Source organism: Lipotes vexillifer, unplaced genomic scaffold (genome assembly GCF_000442215.2).
Source record: "Lipotes vexillifer unplaced genomic scaffold, Lipotes_vexillifer_v1.1 scaffold708, whole genome shotgun sequence".
Classification (NCBI taxonomy): Eukaryota; Metazoa; Chordata; class Mammalia; order Artiodactyla; family Lipotidae; genus Lipotes; species Lipotes vexillifer.
This window is the reverse complement of record NW_006781346.1, coordinates 1,327,415-1,345,131: the sequence shown is the minus strand read 5'-3', so window position 1 is coordinate 1,345,131 and position 17,717 is coordinate 1,327,415. Positions and strand designations below refer to the sequence as shown.

The 17,717-nt window shown below is 39.4% G+C and overlaps 1 protein-coding gene across 1 annotated transcript in view; it reads left to right on the top strand.

Annotated features, from left to right (window-relative positions):
• KIFBP (kinesin family binding protein) overlaps window positions 1–8,874 on the top strand; it is a 38,218-nt gene extending 29,344 nt beyond the window's left edge. The window contains exons 6-7 of the mRNA XM_007454576.1: window positions 3,327–3,442; window positions 7,447–8,874. Coding sequence (XP_007454638.1) covers window positions 3,327–3,442; window positions 7,447–8,322 — 992 coding nt within the window. The 3' untranslated portion in view covers window positions 8,323–8,874. The remainder of the gene's footprint in view (window positions 1–3,326; window positions 3,443–7,446) is intronic.
• Window positions 8,875–17,717: the final 8,843 nt, after the last annotated feature.

Below are 17,717 nucleotides of genomic sequence, written 5' to 3'. Positions count from 1 at the left end.
TTGTTTTGGGGGATGCTTTCCACTCAGGACTGCTTTTAATTTATGAAAAATCCATTTCAATTTGGATTCTACTAAATTGGAATTTGACAGATTAATTAGGAGCTATGCTAACCTTCACCTTGTTCAACACTATTTCTTCATTTACAGAGACCATAGCATAGGCGAGGTGGTAAAAGCAAATGCTTAAACAATTAGAGGAAACTGCTTTCAACAACCTACCTCTTAAGAATCCGTGTATAGATTCGGGGTTGCTGCGCGGATGGTGTTGGGGAGGGTTGGATTGGGAGTTTGGGACTAGCAGATGCAATCTATTATATATAGAATGGATAAACAGCAAGGTCCTATTGTAACTGTATTCAACATCCTGTAATAAGCCATAATGGAAAAGAAAAAAAAAGAATCCAAGTAGACATGAATTATAGAATTCTTAAAGTATTCTAAAAACCTGTATGAACAATCCTTTTATTAATCTAATTCGATTAATAATGGCATTAATCACCCACACGTACACCTGTTCTAAGGTCTAAGAAATTGTTTTGGGGTGCCACTGTGTCCATATAAGATAGTGAACTTAATTGGTAAATGTGTGTTCTGACTACTCCACTGACTGGCTGTTCCCCCATGTCTTCCTCCCTCTCCTCCGGCCTCCCTGTTTCCTGAGAACACAACACTATTGAAATTAGGTCTACTCTGTAATAACCTAAATGGGAAAAGAGTTTGAAAAAGAATAGAAACGTGTACATGTATAACTGAATCATATTGCTGTACACCTGAAACTAACCTAACACTGTTAATCAACTATACTCCAATGTAAAATAAAAACTTAAAAAAAGGGGGCTTCCCTGGTGGCACAGTGGTTGGGAGTCCGCCTGCCAATGCAGGGGACACGGGTTCGAGCCCTGGTCTGGGAAGATCCCACATGCCACGGAGCGACTGGACCCGTGAGCCACAATTACTGAGCCTGCACGTCTGGAGCCTGTGCTCTGCAACAAGAGGCCGCGATAGTGAGAGGCCCGTGCACCGCAATGAAGAGTGGCCACCGCTTGCCACAACTAGAGAAAGCCCTCGCACAGAAACGAAGACCCAACACAGCCACAAATAAATAAATAAATAAATAAATAAATAAATAAATAAATAAAAAGAAATTAGGTCAGTTAATAACCCTACAGTGATATCTAAGTGAAAGGAAGAGTTGCAAATCTCTCACTTTAAATCAAAAGCTAGGAATGATTAAGCTTAGTGAAGAAGGCACATCAAAATAGGCCAAAAGATACTCCCTCTTGCACAAGTTAGCCAGGTTATCAATGCAAAGGAAAAGTTCTTGAAGGAAATTGAAAGTGCTACTCCAGTCAACACATGAATGATAAGAAAGCACAACAGCCTTATTGCTGATATGGAGAAAGTTTTAGTGGTCTGGATAGAAGATTAAACAAGTCACAACATTCCTTTAAACCAAAACCTAATCCAGAGAAAGGCCCTACCTTTCTTCATTTCTATGGAGGCTGAGAGGTGAGAAAGCTGCAGAAGAGAAGTTTGAAGCTAGCAGAGGTTGGTTCATGAGATTTAAGGAAAGAAGCTGTCTCCATAACGTAAAAGTGCAAGATGAAGCAGCAAATTATCCAGAAGATCTAGCTAAGATCATTAACGAAGGTGGCTACACTAAACTGATTTTCAGTGTGGATGAAACAGCCTTCTACTGGAAGGAGATGCCATCTAGGACTTTCATAGCTAGAGAGAAGTCAGTGCCTGGCTTCAAAGGACAGGCTGACTCTTTTGTTAGGGGCTAGTGCAGCTGGTGACTTTTAACTTGAAGCTAATGCTCATTTACCACTCTGAAAATCCTAGGGCCCATAAGAATTGTGCTAATTATGCTTTATGCTAGTTATGCTACCTGTGCTTTGTAAATGGAACAACAAAACCTGGATGACAACACATCTGTTTACAACATGGTTTACTGAATATTTTAAGCCCACTGTTGAGACCTACTGTTCAAAAAAAAATTCCTTTCAAAAGATTACTGCTCACTGACAATGTACCTGGGTCATCCAAGAGCTCTGATGGAGATATACAATGCAATTAATGTTGTTTTCATGTTTGCTAATACAACATCCATTCTGCAGCCCATGGATCAAGGAGTAATTTCGACTTTCAAGTCTTACTGTTTGAAGAAAAAATCATAAGGCTATCACTGCCATAGATGTGATTCCTCTGATGGATCTGGGCAAAGTAAATTGAAAATCTTCTGGAAAGGGTTCACTATTCTAGATGCCATTAAGGACATTCATGATTCATGGGAAGAGGTCAAAATATCAACATTAACAGGAGTTTGGAAGAAGCTGACTCCAGCCCACAGGGATGATTTTGAGGGGTTTAAGACTTCAGTGGAGGAAGTAACTGCAGATGTGGTAGAAATAGTGAGAACTAAAAGTCAAGCCTGAAGATGTGACTGAAATGCTGCAATCTCATAAAATTTTGACAGATGAGGAGTTGCTTCTTATGGATGAGCAAAGAGAATGGTTTCTTGAGATGGAATCTACTCCTGGTGAAGACGCTGTGAAGATTCTTGAAATGACAACAAAGGAGTTAGAATAGTACATAAACTTACTTGATAAAATAGTGGCAGGGTTTGAGAGGATGGACTCCAATTTTGAAAGAAGTTCTGCATTGGGTGAAATGCTGTCAAACAGCATTGCACGCTACAGAGAAATTGTTCATGAAAGGAGGAGTCCATCAGCACAGCACACGTCACTGCTGTCTTGTTTTAAGAGATTGCCACGGCCCCCCCACCCTTCAGCAACCACCACCCTGATCGGTCAGCAGCCACCAGCACTGAGGCGGGACTGTCCACCAGCAAAAAAGTGTATGACTCTCTGAAGCCTCAGATGATGGTTAGCATTTTTTAGCAATATTTTTTAATTAAGATGTGTACATTTTTAAGACATGATGCTATTGCACACTTAATAGACTACAGTATAGTACAAACATAACTTTTATATGCTATGGAAAACAGAAAATTCGTGTGACTCGCTTTATCACAGTGGTCTGGAATCAATCCTGCAATATATCTGAGGTATGCCTGTATTCAAAATTTAATATACATGGTGACCTTAGTTTTTACCTATAGGTAATACATAAGAAAAAACTAGAAAGAAATATGCAAATAATAGTGAGTACCTCTGGGTGGTAGGAATTTTTTTTCCCCCACTGCTTCAGTGAGGACTTGTTACTTTTATAATGGAGGGGGTAAGTGATACAAAAAAGAATGCAGTACACAATGAAAATTACAGTCGTGACCCTTAACTTACACAGATCATGTATCATTTTAGCTACTGAAGCTGAAGGAGATGTGCCAGAGCTTTATCACCAAAGAAAAGGGGAAATAGCAAGATGCTGGATCAAATACTGTTTGACTCTCATGCAGAATGCCCAGCTTTCCATGCAGGTAATACAGTCAAAAGTGGTCTTTCCTTTCTTAAATAGCAGGATGTTAAGTAAAAGCTTAAAATGGGGAGTGTGCTCATTGGGCTCACTGCATGTGTATTCAAGGCATGCAGAATGCTCATATATATTTGCTTCTTGTTCTCTCCATCTCAACCTTTTCAAATCTTACTCATCAATCAAGGCCATCTCACATAACACCTCTTCCTTCAAGACTTCCCTTTGGATAGAGCATAAGCTCCATGAGAGGGAGTCTTCATCGTATTCATATCGTATACTAATCTCCAGATACAACAGGTTCTCAAAAATTATTTTTTTTAATTTATTTTTGGCTGTGTTGGGTCTTCGTTGCTGCACACAGGCTTTCTCTAGTTGTGGGGAGCGCAGGCTTCTCATTGTGTTGCCTTCTCTTGTTGTGGAGCACGGGCTCTAGGTGTGCGGGCTTCAGTAGTTGTGGCGCATGGGCTTAGCTGCTCCACGCCATGTGGGATCTTCCTGGACCAGGGATGGAACCCGTGTCCCCTGCGTTGGCAGGCGGATTCTTAACCACTGCACCACCAGGGAAGACCCTCTCAGAAATTACTGAATGTATAATTCTTCATCCCCTACAGATATCTTCTCCCTCCTTTAAATTCCATAGAACCCTACCTAAGTCACTTGACTTTGTATTATCCCTCTTATCCCTATGCATATTATCTTATTCCTTTACCTTTTTAGACTATAAGCAACTTGATGGCAGGAAGTCTTACTAATCTTTACATACTTTATAGAATATATATCTGATAAAAATATAAGTATAAATGTATCTGCAAACAGCCCTGCTAGTTTGTAGCTGTGTATTCATGGCAGTTAACTTCTCTTTGCCTCAATTTCCTCACAAGATGGGGGTAATAATAGTACTTAATAGTGTTGCTGTGAGAGTTAAATATATATAAAGGGCTCAGAAAAGTGCCTGAGACATAACCAAGTCCTCAATAAGTTAACTATCATCATTGGTATTGTTATTATTGATCCATACCTAATGGATTCTAGTTCCTAACCACTACAGAGGAAAATAAATTATTTGGATGCACCATATTAAGTGTAGATACATTGGAGACTTTCCTGAAGGAGTTATGCTTTCCTCTTTACATGCATTAGAGTATAATCAGTTTTAGTCAATATAGAACCTTGTGAAACTACTAAACAAAATAAAACCAAACAAGCCACAAACTCCTGGAAGCATGGGTCTTTCAAAGATGAGAGCACTTCAGAGGTAGAGGCTAAAGATGAGGCATGTTTGGAAAAGAAAGGAAGTGGGGAGTAAAACTAGGGAGCTTTATGTCTAGAGAAGTTGCCGGGAAAATCTGTCAGCTTTATTCTGCTCAGAAAGCAGCCTAGAAAGCATGTAAACAAACAAGCAGCCAGGAAGCACATGAAGTAAACAAGATTTAGAGACTTGTGGCCTGCATTTGAAGTAATTATGTCAAGCAAAATACCCTGTGTCATTTAACTCTTACCTTTCCTTTAAGTTGATGTTTTCCAGACTGGGCACTAGAGTTTATCAGCTGGTTACTTTAAACTCAAATAGTTGCCATGCTACTAAATTACTCAGCTTTTCTTAATCTGGCTTTGTTACTTTAACTTTATCCTTTGATGATCTGTTTACCTGAAAAGTCTTAATTCTAGTTTAATAACATACAAATATAAGTATTTCTGCCAGCTCTATGGTAGTCATTGTACTATGATGAACAAAAATAGACTTGGTGTTTTTTTTTACTTCGTAAGAAAGTTCTGGGAATGAGAAGGCATAGCATTCCAAAGAGGTGAAGCTGCACGTTTAAAAATTCTATGGCAGGGGCTTCCCTGGTGGTGCAGTGGTTGAGAATCTGCCTGCTAATGCAGGGGGACACGGGTTCGAGCCCTGGTCTGGGAGGATCCCACGTGCCACGGAGCAGCTAGGCCCATGAGCCACAACTACTGAGCCTGCGCTCCACAACAAGAGAGGCCACGATAGTGAGAGGCCCGCGCACCGCGATGAAGAGTGGCCCCCGCTCAACGCAACTAGAGGAAGCCCTAGCACAGAAACGAAGACCCAACACAGCAAAAATTAATTAATTAATTAATAAAATAAACTCTTACCCCCACCATCTAAAAACAATTCTATGGCATAGGGAGCATGGTGTTAGAAGGGATGGAACAAAGGCCTGTGAGGCTGGAGCTGAGTGAGAGCACATGTGATATACGATAGGGTTAGAAAGGGATAGAACAGGGACCTCCCTGCTGGCACAGTGGTTAAGAATCCGCCTGCCAATGCAGGGAACACGGGTGCGAGCCCTGGTCCGGGAAGATCCCACATGCCGCAGAGCAACTAATCCTGTGCGCCACAAGTACTGAGCCTGTGCTCTAGAGCCCGTGCTCGGCAACAAGAGAAGTCACTGCAATGAGAAGCCCACGCACCACAACGAAGACCCAATGCAGCCAAAAATAAATTTAATTAATTAATTTAAAAAAAGAATGGGATAGAACAAGCAGGGCCTTCAATGAATGGAAGCCTTGGAGAGTTTTTGGACTCATCACTTATGTAGCAGAGTGGAGAATGAATTGAGGGAAAGCAAGAGGGGAAATTAGAAGACCATTGGAACAGTGGAGGTGAGATGTGAAGGGAGCTTGGTCTAGGGTGGTGGCAAAAGAGATGGTGGAAAAGAATGCATTCAGGAGGTATTTAGGGGGCAAAACATAAAGGACTTGGTGATGGATTGGAAGTGTGGGGTAAAGGGGAGAGGAGAGGAACATCTCAAGGGTGATTCCTCGACTGCTGGCTGTCCAGATCGATGGAGTGTCCTTCACTAAACTACTACTAGAATAGGAACGTGTTTGCTGAAGAGTAAGAGTTCCATTGTGGACATGTTGAGGATCAGGTGTCTGAGTCTTCTGAGAGAAGATGTCGTGTGGGGAGCTGTAGTTATGGGTCTGGAGCTTGAGAAGAGGTCCAGGTCGTACCTGTAGACTTGTGAGTCCTCCTCCCATGGATGGCAGTTGCAACCGTGGGTATGGATGGAGTCACCTGTGTAGAGCAGTGCTGTCCAATAGAAATAAAATTACATGTGTGGCTGGTATTCTACGTTTTCTACTGGTTACATTAGAAAAGGAAAAAAGCAAGTGAAATTTATATTTCTTAGCCTAGAACATAAAAAGAAATAATAATTTCTATTTGTCATCAATACTAAAGAGTTGAGCTATTTTAAATTTTGTACTAAGTCTTGGAAATTGAGTATGTATTATTTTACACTGATCACATCTCAGTTTGGACATTTCAGATGCTCAGTAGCCATCCACACGCAGCAAATGGCTACTGTTTTGAACAATGCAGATCTAGAGAGACAACTTCAAATGAAAAGAAGAGAAGGCCTTGGGGCTGTCCACTGAGGGATCTGATGTTTAATTTTCTTGTCTAGGAAGAAGAGAATGAGCTTAGCCTTTTTTAATTTTAACCATTTTTTTTTTTTTGGCCCCAGGAGGTGGGGGAGATAGCTTTAACTATGAGTAGATTTAACTCTGTCTTTATTTTAGTATCTTTAAGAGACCTAGAGCATTTCTCTGTAATATATTTCAGTAAATAACTTAGCATAAACATCATGTTAATTTTAATTGCACTGCTATACAATATTTTTAGGATGTAGATTTCAATCTTACTCTAATGTTAAAATACTACTAATAATGTATTAGATGTATATGTTTCACAGCTCTTACAGTTTTCATATGCATTTATCTTACCTTAAAGAGCAACTATAAATGAGTTAGTTCCCCAAAGAGGAAAGTAATAAGCAGTTTTACTTTTTCCTAGTTTCTTTCATTTTTAATATAAGTGGAATATAATTAGAAAGAAGTTTTAAAACATGTGATTATATCACCTCCCTAAACCAGGCTGGGAAGAGGGTTTTCTTATCTTTACTCTTAAGTTTGCTGTAGTATTGACAGCAGGAGACCAGTGTCTGTCCTCAACCATAATTTATTTTTTTCTTTCAGGACAACATAGGGGAGCTTGATCTTGATAAACAATCTGAACTTAGAGCTTTAAGGAAGAAAGAACTAGATGAGGAAGAAAGTGTTAGGAAAAAAGCTGTGCAGTTTGGAACCGGCGAACTGTGTGATGCCATCTCTGCAGTGGAAGAGAAAGTGAGCTATTTGAGACCTTCAGATTTCGAAGAAGCCAGAGAGCTTTTCTTAGTGGGTCAGCACTATGTTTTTGAGGCAAAAGAGTTCTTTCAGATTGATGGTTATGTCACTGACCATATTGAAGTTGTCCAGGACCACAGTGCTCTGTTTAAGGTGCTTGCATTCTTTGAAACTGACATGGAGAGACGGTGCAAGATGCATAAACGCAGAATAGCTATGCTAGAGCCCCTAATTGTGGACCTGAATCCACAGTATTATTTGTTGGTCAACAGACAGATTCAGTTTGAAGTTGCACATGCTTATTATGATATGATGGATTTGAAGATTGCCATAGCTGACAAGCTGAGGGATCCTGATTCACACATCGTGAAAAAAATAAATAGTCTTAATAAGTCAGCATTGAAGTACTACCAGCTCTTCTTAGACTCCCTGAGAGACCCAAATAAAGTATTTCCTGAGCATATAGGGGAAGATGTTCTTCGCCCTGCCATGTTAGCTAAGTTTCGGGTTGCCCGTCTCTATGGGAAAATCATCACTGCAGATCCCAAGAAAGAGCTAGAAAATTTGGCAACATCACTGGAACATTACAAGTTTATTGTTGATTACTGTGAGAAGCACCCTGAAGCTGCCCAGGAAATAGAAGTTGAACTAGAACTTAGCAAAGAGATGGTCAGTCTTCTTCCAACAAAAATGGAGAGGTTCAGAACCAAGATGTCCCTGACTTAATAATCCTTGTTTTTAATGACAGAAAATGTGCATTAATGGATTTTTTTCCCCTTATTCAAACAGGCCCAATTCCATTATGATGTCTACCTTCATAGCCAGATGAGTGCTGTTTGAACTTGAGATAGACCAATTGAGTTTTTGCTAGGACCTTAATCAACATAATTAATAATTTATACCTAATTATGTAAGTAAATTGCCTTGTTAAAGTGACATGTGATTGGTATTTAGATTGCTCGTTTCCTATTTAAATATAAACCTTTTCTGCCTCACTTTCTAAAGTAGGTTCTTTGTTGGCTAATACTTGATGGATTCGTTAAAAGGAAAAATGCTGGGTAATGTACCTGGTGGGCAAACTGTTACTGTATTAAAGTTGAAAAAATAACTTCTTGTAGTTATTCTTCCCAAAATATTTGCTTTCCTAAATTCCCAAAGAAATCTTTCCCTTATGGAATATTAAAAAAACTAAGTTATGTTGTAAAATATTGTAGTTTGTTTCATTATAGAGGAAGAAGGCCATGTTGGAAATATAATAAATTGACTTGCTTCACTAATAAAAGCTTCCATTTATTCTTTTGTCTTCTTGTAAGAGTTGGTTTATTTTTGATACTTCAAAGGTTATTAGCTTATTTGAAGCCAGAGAAGAATATTTCTTTGGTAACATTGTATAGAGAGAACACATTAAAATATTCATTGAATACACTTTTTGAAATACTACTATGTTCCAGAAAAATTTTATTGACTGCAGTTTCTCAGAGGATCCTAGTATATCTATTAAGCTTTAAGCACTGTTGAAAAAAGATATGCAAATAACACTGTTAGTATATGTTAGTCATTTTAAGTGGTTGCAGAATTGAAATGAAGTTGCTATCCAGTGCAAAAATCAAGATCAGTTGTAAAATTTGATACAGAGAATAGCTCTGTATGTTGACCTAGTCCTAAGCCTTCCGAAGCCAAGTCTAAGATTCTGTAACATGTATGTATGTGTGGTAAATACCTTGCTTTTCCTTTGAGATCAGTTTGCCAGGAAAAAAAGGTCTTTGAGTATAATAGCAGTGTGTAATTCACTCAATATTTAATATTTATTAAATGTCTCCTGTGGATCGGGCACTGTTCTCGGTTTTCTAGGCTTAGAGGATACAATAATGAACAAGATCAGCAAGATCCTATTCTCATGGAGCAAGTAAATAGATAAGAGGATTTCAAGTCATGAATGCTATTAAGAAAGGAACCAGAATCCGAGGTTGACGTTTCATGGGAAGTGGTGCGACAGTGATCTGAAAGGCCGCTGAAAAGGTGGAAAGTGACAGTGAGCCGAAGACTAAATGGCCAGAAAGGGGCAGCAAAGTAAAGATTCTTAGGTAGAGTGTTTTTGAGAACGCTAGGCCCTCAGGCTGGCTCCAGTTTAGGAAGGAGTTTTGCATTTTAGAAGATGGGAAAGGCCAGTGTGGCTGAAGCAGATGAGGTGGGAGTAGAATGGGGTGGGGCAGGAGTAGGGAGTCCAGATGGAGAGGGCTTTGTAGATTGCGGCGAGAAGGGAGAGGCACCAAAGGGGAAGCATGGAGACAAGGTCTATTAGGATTAATCCGAATGGTTTGGACCAGGGTCATCAAGTAGGGATGGAGAGAAGTGGATAAGTTCATTATGTGCTTTGGGAGTAGAATCACAGGACATGCCAGAGGATTAGGTGGAAGGCATGAAGGGGAAAGAAGAATCAAGAACCATATGAAGTTGAAGTATGCAGGAGAAGCACATTTCTATGAGGGAGATGTGTGGTTAGAATTAAGAGTTCTATTCAGGTCATATTGAGTTTAGGATATTAAGATGCTTGAGATGGGATGATTGCCAACACCCCCCTTTAATCAAACTTTAAAATGAAACTGAAGAGGGTCAAGAGGCAAAGAGGGGAGGGAGGTTTGGGGGTAGTGAGATGGCTCTGCATCTCAGCTACTCACATTTCTTCATCTCTCTTGAAAACTGATTCTAGAACAAGTCCCCCGTTATGAGCCTGTCTTGATATAGCCATTTTGCTCTCAACCTTAGTCAACCTCATAACTTCATTTTAAAGTCGTTCATTAGCTTGCTTAACGAATACTGCTCTCTTTCTCTATGCTGGTCACTGTGCTAAGCTCTAGAATATGGTCTATAAGGCACAGCCTCTTAAATCCTGATAGCTTTTCCTCTTCCCAACTGTGTTATTCAACTTGAGTTCAAGAGATAAAATTCAAGTGTAACAGGCATTAGTCTTAAAACCAGTCTTTATCCTAATAACCATCAACATACTTTGCTATTTGTCATTTGCTGTCTATAGTGACTTCATATTTTAAAACTCTGTCTTTAGTTATCAGCAGAAAATCTCACTGGCTGCTTTGTGTCCTGCACTATATTCGTGTAGCCTGTTCCACAAACTGCTTTCCCTGAGCACGGCTTCCTAGAGACATCTGCCCTCCGAGACTTTGTTGCTTCTCTGGATTAGTAGTTCTCAAACTTTTTGGTTTCAACGCCCCTTTGCACTTAAAATTGAGGATGCCAGAGAGTTTCTGTTTATGTAGGTTATATCTCTCGATGTTTATCCTATTTGAAATTCGATTTAAGGAAATTTTAACAATTTATGTTAATGACAAATCCACTGGATTTAAACAATTTTACGAAAAACTTATTTTCCAGAAGTGGCATATTTTACATTTTTGCAAACATCTTTAATATCTGGCTTAATAGGAAACAGGTTGATTCTCATAACTGGTGTGATATGTCATGTAGCTTTTGGAAAACTCCACCGTACATTTATGAGAGTGTGCGTGAAAAAAATAATGTCTTCTTATTATGAAGCTAGTTTCATGGGATCTCCTGCCCCAGTCTGAGGTCCCCTGAACCCCCACCTTAAGAACTGCTGCCCTACTTAATCTCCAAAATATACAAACAGCTCATACAACTCAGCACCACCAAAAAAAAATCCTAATCAAAGAATGGGCAGAAGACCTAAATGGACATTTCTCCTAAAAGACTACAGATGGCCAATAGGCACGTGAAAAAATGCTCGACATCACCAATTATTAGAGAAATGCAGATCAAAACTACAGTCAGGTACTATCTCACACCAGTCAGAATGGCCATCATTAAAAAGTCTACAAAAAAAAACAAGTACAAATAACATGCTGGAGAGGGTGTGGAGAAAAGGGAACCCTCCTACACTGTTGGTAGGAGTGTAAGTTGGTGCAGCCACTGTGGAAAACAGTATGGAGGTTCCTCAGAAAACTAAAAATCGAATTACCATGATCTAGCAATCCTACTCCTGGGCATATATCCAGAGAAAACCGTAATTCAAAAAGAAACATGCATCCCAATGTTCATTGCAGCACTGTTTACAATAGCCAGGTCATGGAAACAATCTAAATGCCCATCGACAGACGAATGGATTAAGAAGTTGTGGTACATATATACAATGGAATATTAACCATAAAAACGAAATTGAGTCATTTGTTGAGATGTGGATGGACCTAGAGACTGTCATACAGAGTGAAGTCAGAAAGAGAAAAACAAATATCATATATTAACGCATGTATGTGGAACCTAGAAAAATGGTACAGATGAACCGGTTTCTAGGGCAGAAGTTGAGACACAGATGTAGAGAACAAACATATGGACACCAAGGGGGGAAAACCACGGTGGGGTGGGGATGGCAGTGTGCTGAATTGGGCAATTGGGATTGACATGTATACACTGATATGTATAAAATTGATGGCTAATAAGAACCTGCAGTATAAAACAAACAAAAACAATACTAAACTTTCTTTGGGTTATTTGTATGGAAATATGTTAATATAAATGTTTCAGACATTACATGAAATTTCTAAAAATCTTATATGTTCTGGTATAATGTTATAATTCTAGTTTTTACTTTAAAATGTGTATCTCAGAAATAACTAAATTTCGTTGTCAATTGCATTATTAGGAACTTTCATCAAATCTTTAACTGTGGTCATTTTTAAGTCTTTTGTCATTTACAGACAGTTCTGGGTGTACTCTGATGTTTTTGCAAAAATGTTCCTATAAAAGGGTTTCATCTTCAAGGAATTCATGGAAAAGACTCTGACAAGCACAGGTTTCTGGTAACTGACTATACTGAACTGAATGAATAAGCATTTTCAGAACTCTAACAGAAAACTGATGAATTCATAAAAGTGCTAAGATCAAGATAAAAAAAAATTACATGGGACTGAGTGAACTGATGAGGATGATTATAATTTGTGACTTTGTTTGAATAAAAATAATAATTTGAAAAAATAAAATAAATCCCACAAGGACTCGGAAGCAAAAAAAAATACAAATCAATTTTCACTGCAAAGTAAAGGAGCTGTTACATTGGAAGTTTCCTGGACTGAATGTCAATATTATGACATAGTATGAGAGTGTTTCGTGTTTGGTAATTGCAATCATTGTTGCTTTTGTTGTGTTCATTTATAATGCTTGGTGTCAGTTTATTTATCTCTTGTAAAAATAAAATACAGTGTGTGTGTGGAAAAAAAAAAAGAAAAGCTACATACACCCTAATGTACATTGCAGCACTATTTACGACAGCCAGGACATGGAAGCAACCTGAATGTCTGTCGACAAAGGAATGGATAAAGAAGTTGTGGTGTGTACACACACACACACACACACACACACACACACACACACACACAATGGAATACTACTCAGCCATAAAAAAGAATGATATGCCATTTGCAGCAACATGGATACAACTAGAGATTATTATACTACGTGCAGTAAGTCAGCAAGAGAAAGACAAATACCATATGATATCACTTATATGTGGAATCGAAAATATGGCACAAATGAACCTATCTACAAAACAAACAGACTCACAGAACAGACTGGTGGTTGCCAAGGGAGGGCAGGTGGTGGGGAAGGACTGGGAGTTTGGGGTTAGTAGATACAAACTATCACATTTAGAATGGATTAGGGACTCCCCTGGTGGTCCAGTGGTTTAGAGTTCGCCTTCTAATGCAGGGGGTGCGGGTTCGATCCCTGGTCAGGGAGCCAAGATCCCACATGCCTCGCGGCCAAAACAAGCAAGACATAAAACAGAAGCAGTATTGTAACAAATTCAATAAAGACTTAAAAAAAAATAGAATGGTTAAACAACAAGGTCCTTATGTATAGCACAGGGAACTTTATCCCAGTCTCCTGGGATAAACCATAATGGAAAATATAAAAAAGAATGTATACATGTGTCTGAGTCACTTTGCTGTACAGCAGATGTAACACCACATTGTACATCAACGATATTCCAATTAAAAAAAAAAACCTGCAGCCCTACAGCCTGCACTGTGTTGGGCAAGATGCAGAGTGGATGCTGAGGATTAGTTTAGGAAAGTAATGTGGCTGCAGTGGCTGGTCTAGGTCTCCCATCCAAAGAAAAATAGACTTCTCTGTTATTTAATGCACATTGGTTTTGGGTGAGTCAAAAGTCATGGCAATGTCATGTCTTTATTATTTTATCATGGAATGTACTGGATTTCTTGGCAATGCTGGGGGTTTTTTTGTTGTTGCTTTAACATCTTTATTGGAGTATAATTGCTTTACACTGTTGTGTTAGTTGCTACTGTATAACAAACCGAATCAGCTATATGTATACATATATCCCCTCCCTCTTGCATCTCCTTCCCTCCCACCCCTCCCTATCGCACACCTCCAGGTGGTCACAAAGCACAGAGCTGATCTCCCTGTGCTATGTGGCTGCTTCCCACTAGCTGTTTTACATTTGGTAGTGTATGTATGTCCATGCCACTCTCTCACTTCGTCCCAGCTTACCCTTCCCCCTCCCCGTGTCCTCAAGTCCATTCTCTACGTCTGTGTCTTTAGTTCCTGTCCTGCCCCTAGGTTCTTCAGAACCTTTTTTTTTAGATTCCATATATATGTGTTAGCATACGGTATTTGTTTACCTCTTTCTGCCTTACTTCATTCTGTATGACAGACTCTAGATCCATCCACCTCTCTACAAATAACTCAATTTTGTTTCTTATTATGGCTGAGTAATACTCCATTGTATATATGTGCCACATCTTCTTCATTCATCTGTCAATGGACACCTAGGTTGCTTCCATGTCCTGGCTATTGTAAATAGTGCTGCAATGGAAGAGGCAATGCTGGGTTCTTTAATACTGTTTTATCTGCTTGAACTCTGTCAAAGCTGTTTCACTGTTGTTTTCATCCCTATTACTGTAGAGTCACTGAAAGGTAATAGAAGTTCTCCCTTACCTAGACAGTTGGTTCATTATTCTGGGATAGTTTTGCAAAATCTTACATGAAATACATATGCCCAGAATGCTTAGAAGTGTTGGCAGCATGATAGAATTTGGACTAGAGCCATAGGGTTATTTTAAATAGACTTTTGTTCTTTTGCTCACTCCTAAAACTAATTATTGAGGCAAAGAGTATATACTGAGCTAATAAAGTGGGATTTTTTTTTTTTTTTTTTTTTTTTTGCGGTACGCGGGCCTCTCCCTGCTGTGGCCTCTCCCGCTGCGGAGCACAGGCTCTGGACGCGCAGGCTCAGCGGCCATGGCTCATGGGCCTAGCTGCTCCGTGGCATCTTCCCGGACCAGGGCACGAACCTGTGTCCCCTGCCTCGGCAGGCGGACTCCCAACAACTGCGCCACTAGGGAAGCCCAAAAGTGGGATTTTTTGATACAAGAGTCCTTTGCCATTTTCTTTTCAGTCTTGCTAGATTTACATATATACAATGGACAATCACACAGCCATTAAAAAGAATGAAATAATGCCATTTGTAGCAACATGGATCGTTCTAGAGATTACCATACTAAGCAGAGTAAATCAGACAAATATGTTATCTCTTATATGTGGAATCTGAAAAAATGATACAAATGAACTTATTTACAAAACAGAAACAGACTCACAGACTTTGAGAACAAAATTATGGTTACCAAAGGGGAAAGGTGGGAGAGAGGGATAAATTAGGAGTTTGGGATTAACATATATACACTACTATATATAAAATAACCAACAAGGACCTACTGTATAGGACAGGGAACTCTCCTCAGTACTCTGTAAGGGCCTATATGAGAAAATAATCTAAAAGAGTGGGTATATGTACAAGTATAACTGAGTCACTTTGCTGTACACCTGAAACTAACAACATTGTAAATCAACTATACTCCAATATAAAAGAAAATTAAATTAAAAAAACAACTAACCATTTAGGTAGAAACCAGGCAAAAGTCTGTGAAAATTAAACTATATAATCTAAATAATTATATATTAAATAATTATATAGTTTAAATAACTGTTCAGGGAAAAGCGTAAGAACTATCCCAGGGTACTGAATGCTTTAACTGCTAAGGCAAATGACAATCCATGCATAACTTTTGGCTAGTGGGACCTGAATAGGCATTAGAAAGCAATGGAATTAATAACACTGCTGCTTGTCGAATATGAAAGTTGTCAAGAGAGTACATCCTAAGAGTTCTCATCACAAGGAAAAAATATTGTTTCCTTTTATTTTATGTATGAGATGATGGATGTTCACTAAACTTATTGTGCTCATCATTTCATGATGTATGTAAATCAAATCATTATGCTGTACACCTTAAAATTTTTTTTTTTTTTTTACACAAACAATTTTTGGGGTTTTTTTTTGGCTACGCTGAGACCAGGCCACATTCAATCCTGACCATGGATCAAACCCGGGTCCCCCAGCAGTAGAAGCATGGAGTCCTAACCACTGGACCACCAGGGAAGTCCCCTGTACACTTTAAATTTATATAGTGCTTATGTCGATTATAGCTCAATAAAACAAGAAAAAAATCTCAAAAAAAGAAATCTTGCTAGATTTAGACAACTAACAGGCTAAATGCATCATTCCTTCATTCATTCACTTATTCAACAAGTGAATGCCTACTGTCAGAAGACTGAATTTTTTACCTGTCAATTCTGATCAGTTATGTGAGAAAAACATTGAAATTTGTCTATGAATTTTAGGGTCTTTCAGATGGTGTAGGCTATCTTTGGGGGGAAAACCTGGTTATTAAGGATAGGTTTATTTAAATGCCACTCTCAATTCTTGCTGCTGTTCTCAGGGGCCTACACTGGGTGCAGGAGAGACTTCTTCCCTTGAAATTGCCTTGGGGGAAAGTTTTTGCAGTTGCCTGTAATTCAGTGGAGTTTTCTGGGTTATTTACACCTTGTTCATCTCTGCTCCTCAGATCAGTTTTAGCCAGTGCTGTTAGTTTCTCCCCAAATCATGTGAGAGGGAGGGCTTGATAGATTTTGTATTTTCCTTTTTGTTTTTGACTAGAAAATAGCCACATCCACATTTCGAATGCTATTTTTGTTTTGGCCAATTAAGTTTCTTCTCCTTGTAGTCGGGGGTTGGCAAAGTCTCTGTCAAGGGCCAGATGGTAAATATTTTAGACTTTTCGTGCCATGCAGTCTATTGCAGCTATTCAATGCTGCTGTGGAAGCACCTGCAGGCAATACATAAATGAATGAATGTGGCTCTGTTACAAAAATTTACTCTTAACAGGTGGCAAGCCAGATTTGGCCTGGGGGCATGGTTTGCCAACTCTCGCTTTTACTGGTTTACTGTTGGAATTTCTTTCTACCTTATATATAAAATGTACTTATAAAAACTAATGTTGGGCTTCCCTGGTGGCGCAGTGGTTGAGAGTCCGCCTGCCGATGCAGGGGACACGGGTTCGTGCCCCGGTCTAGGAAGATCCCACATGCTGCAGAGTGGCTAGGCCCGTGAGCCATGGGCTCTGAGCCTGCGCGTCCGGAGTCTGTGCTCCGCAACGGGAGAGGCCACAACAGTGAGAGGCCCGCCTACCACAAAAAAAAAAAAAATGTTATTGAGCACTACCTAGTCTATTCCAGGTACTCTGCTAAGCACTTTATATGCATTATTGCATATAACTGTCTTGAAAACTTTAACATGGCTACTATTATCCTCTTTTTTACAGAATGTGCAGCTGAGGCTTAGAGAGCTCCAGTGACTGGCTCAAGGTCATGCAGCTAGGAAGTGGCAGAGGTATTATTTGTTTTCTGGGGTTTTTTTTTTTTTTTGGCTACACCGCACAGCTCACGGGATCTTAGCTCCCCTACCAGGGAATAAACCTGGGCCCAAGGCAGTGAAAGCTGCTGAGTCCTAACCACCGGACTGCCAGGGAATTCCCCAGAGCTATTATTTGAACCAAGGTCAATATGAGTATCTTTTACAAAGTTAACAAGCTGCTGGTTCTATTCATTTTAGTTTAAATGGACTATAAGACAACTATCCATTGATAGATGAATAAAGAAGATGTGAGATATATATACACACGTTACTCAGCCATAAGAAAAGGATAGGGAGGGTGGGAGGGAGGGAGACAAGAGGG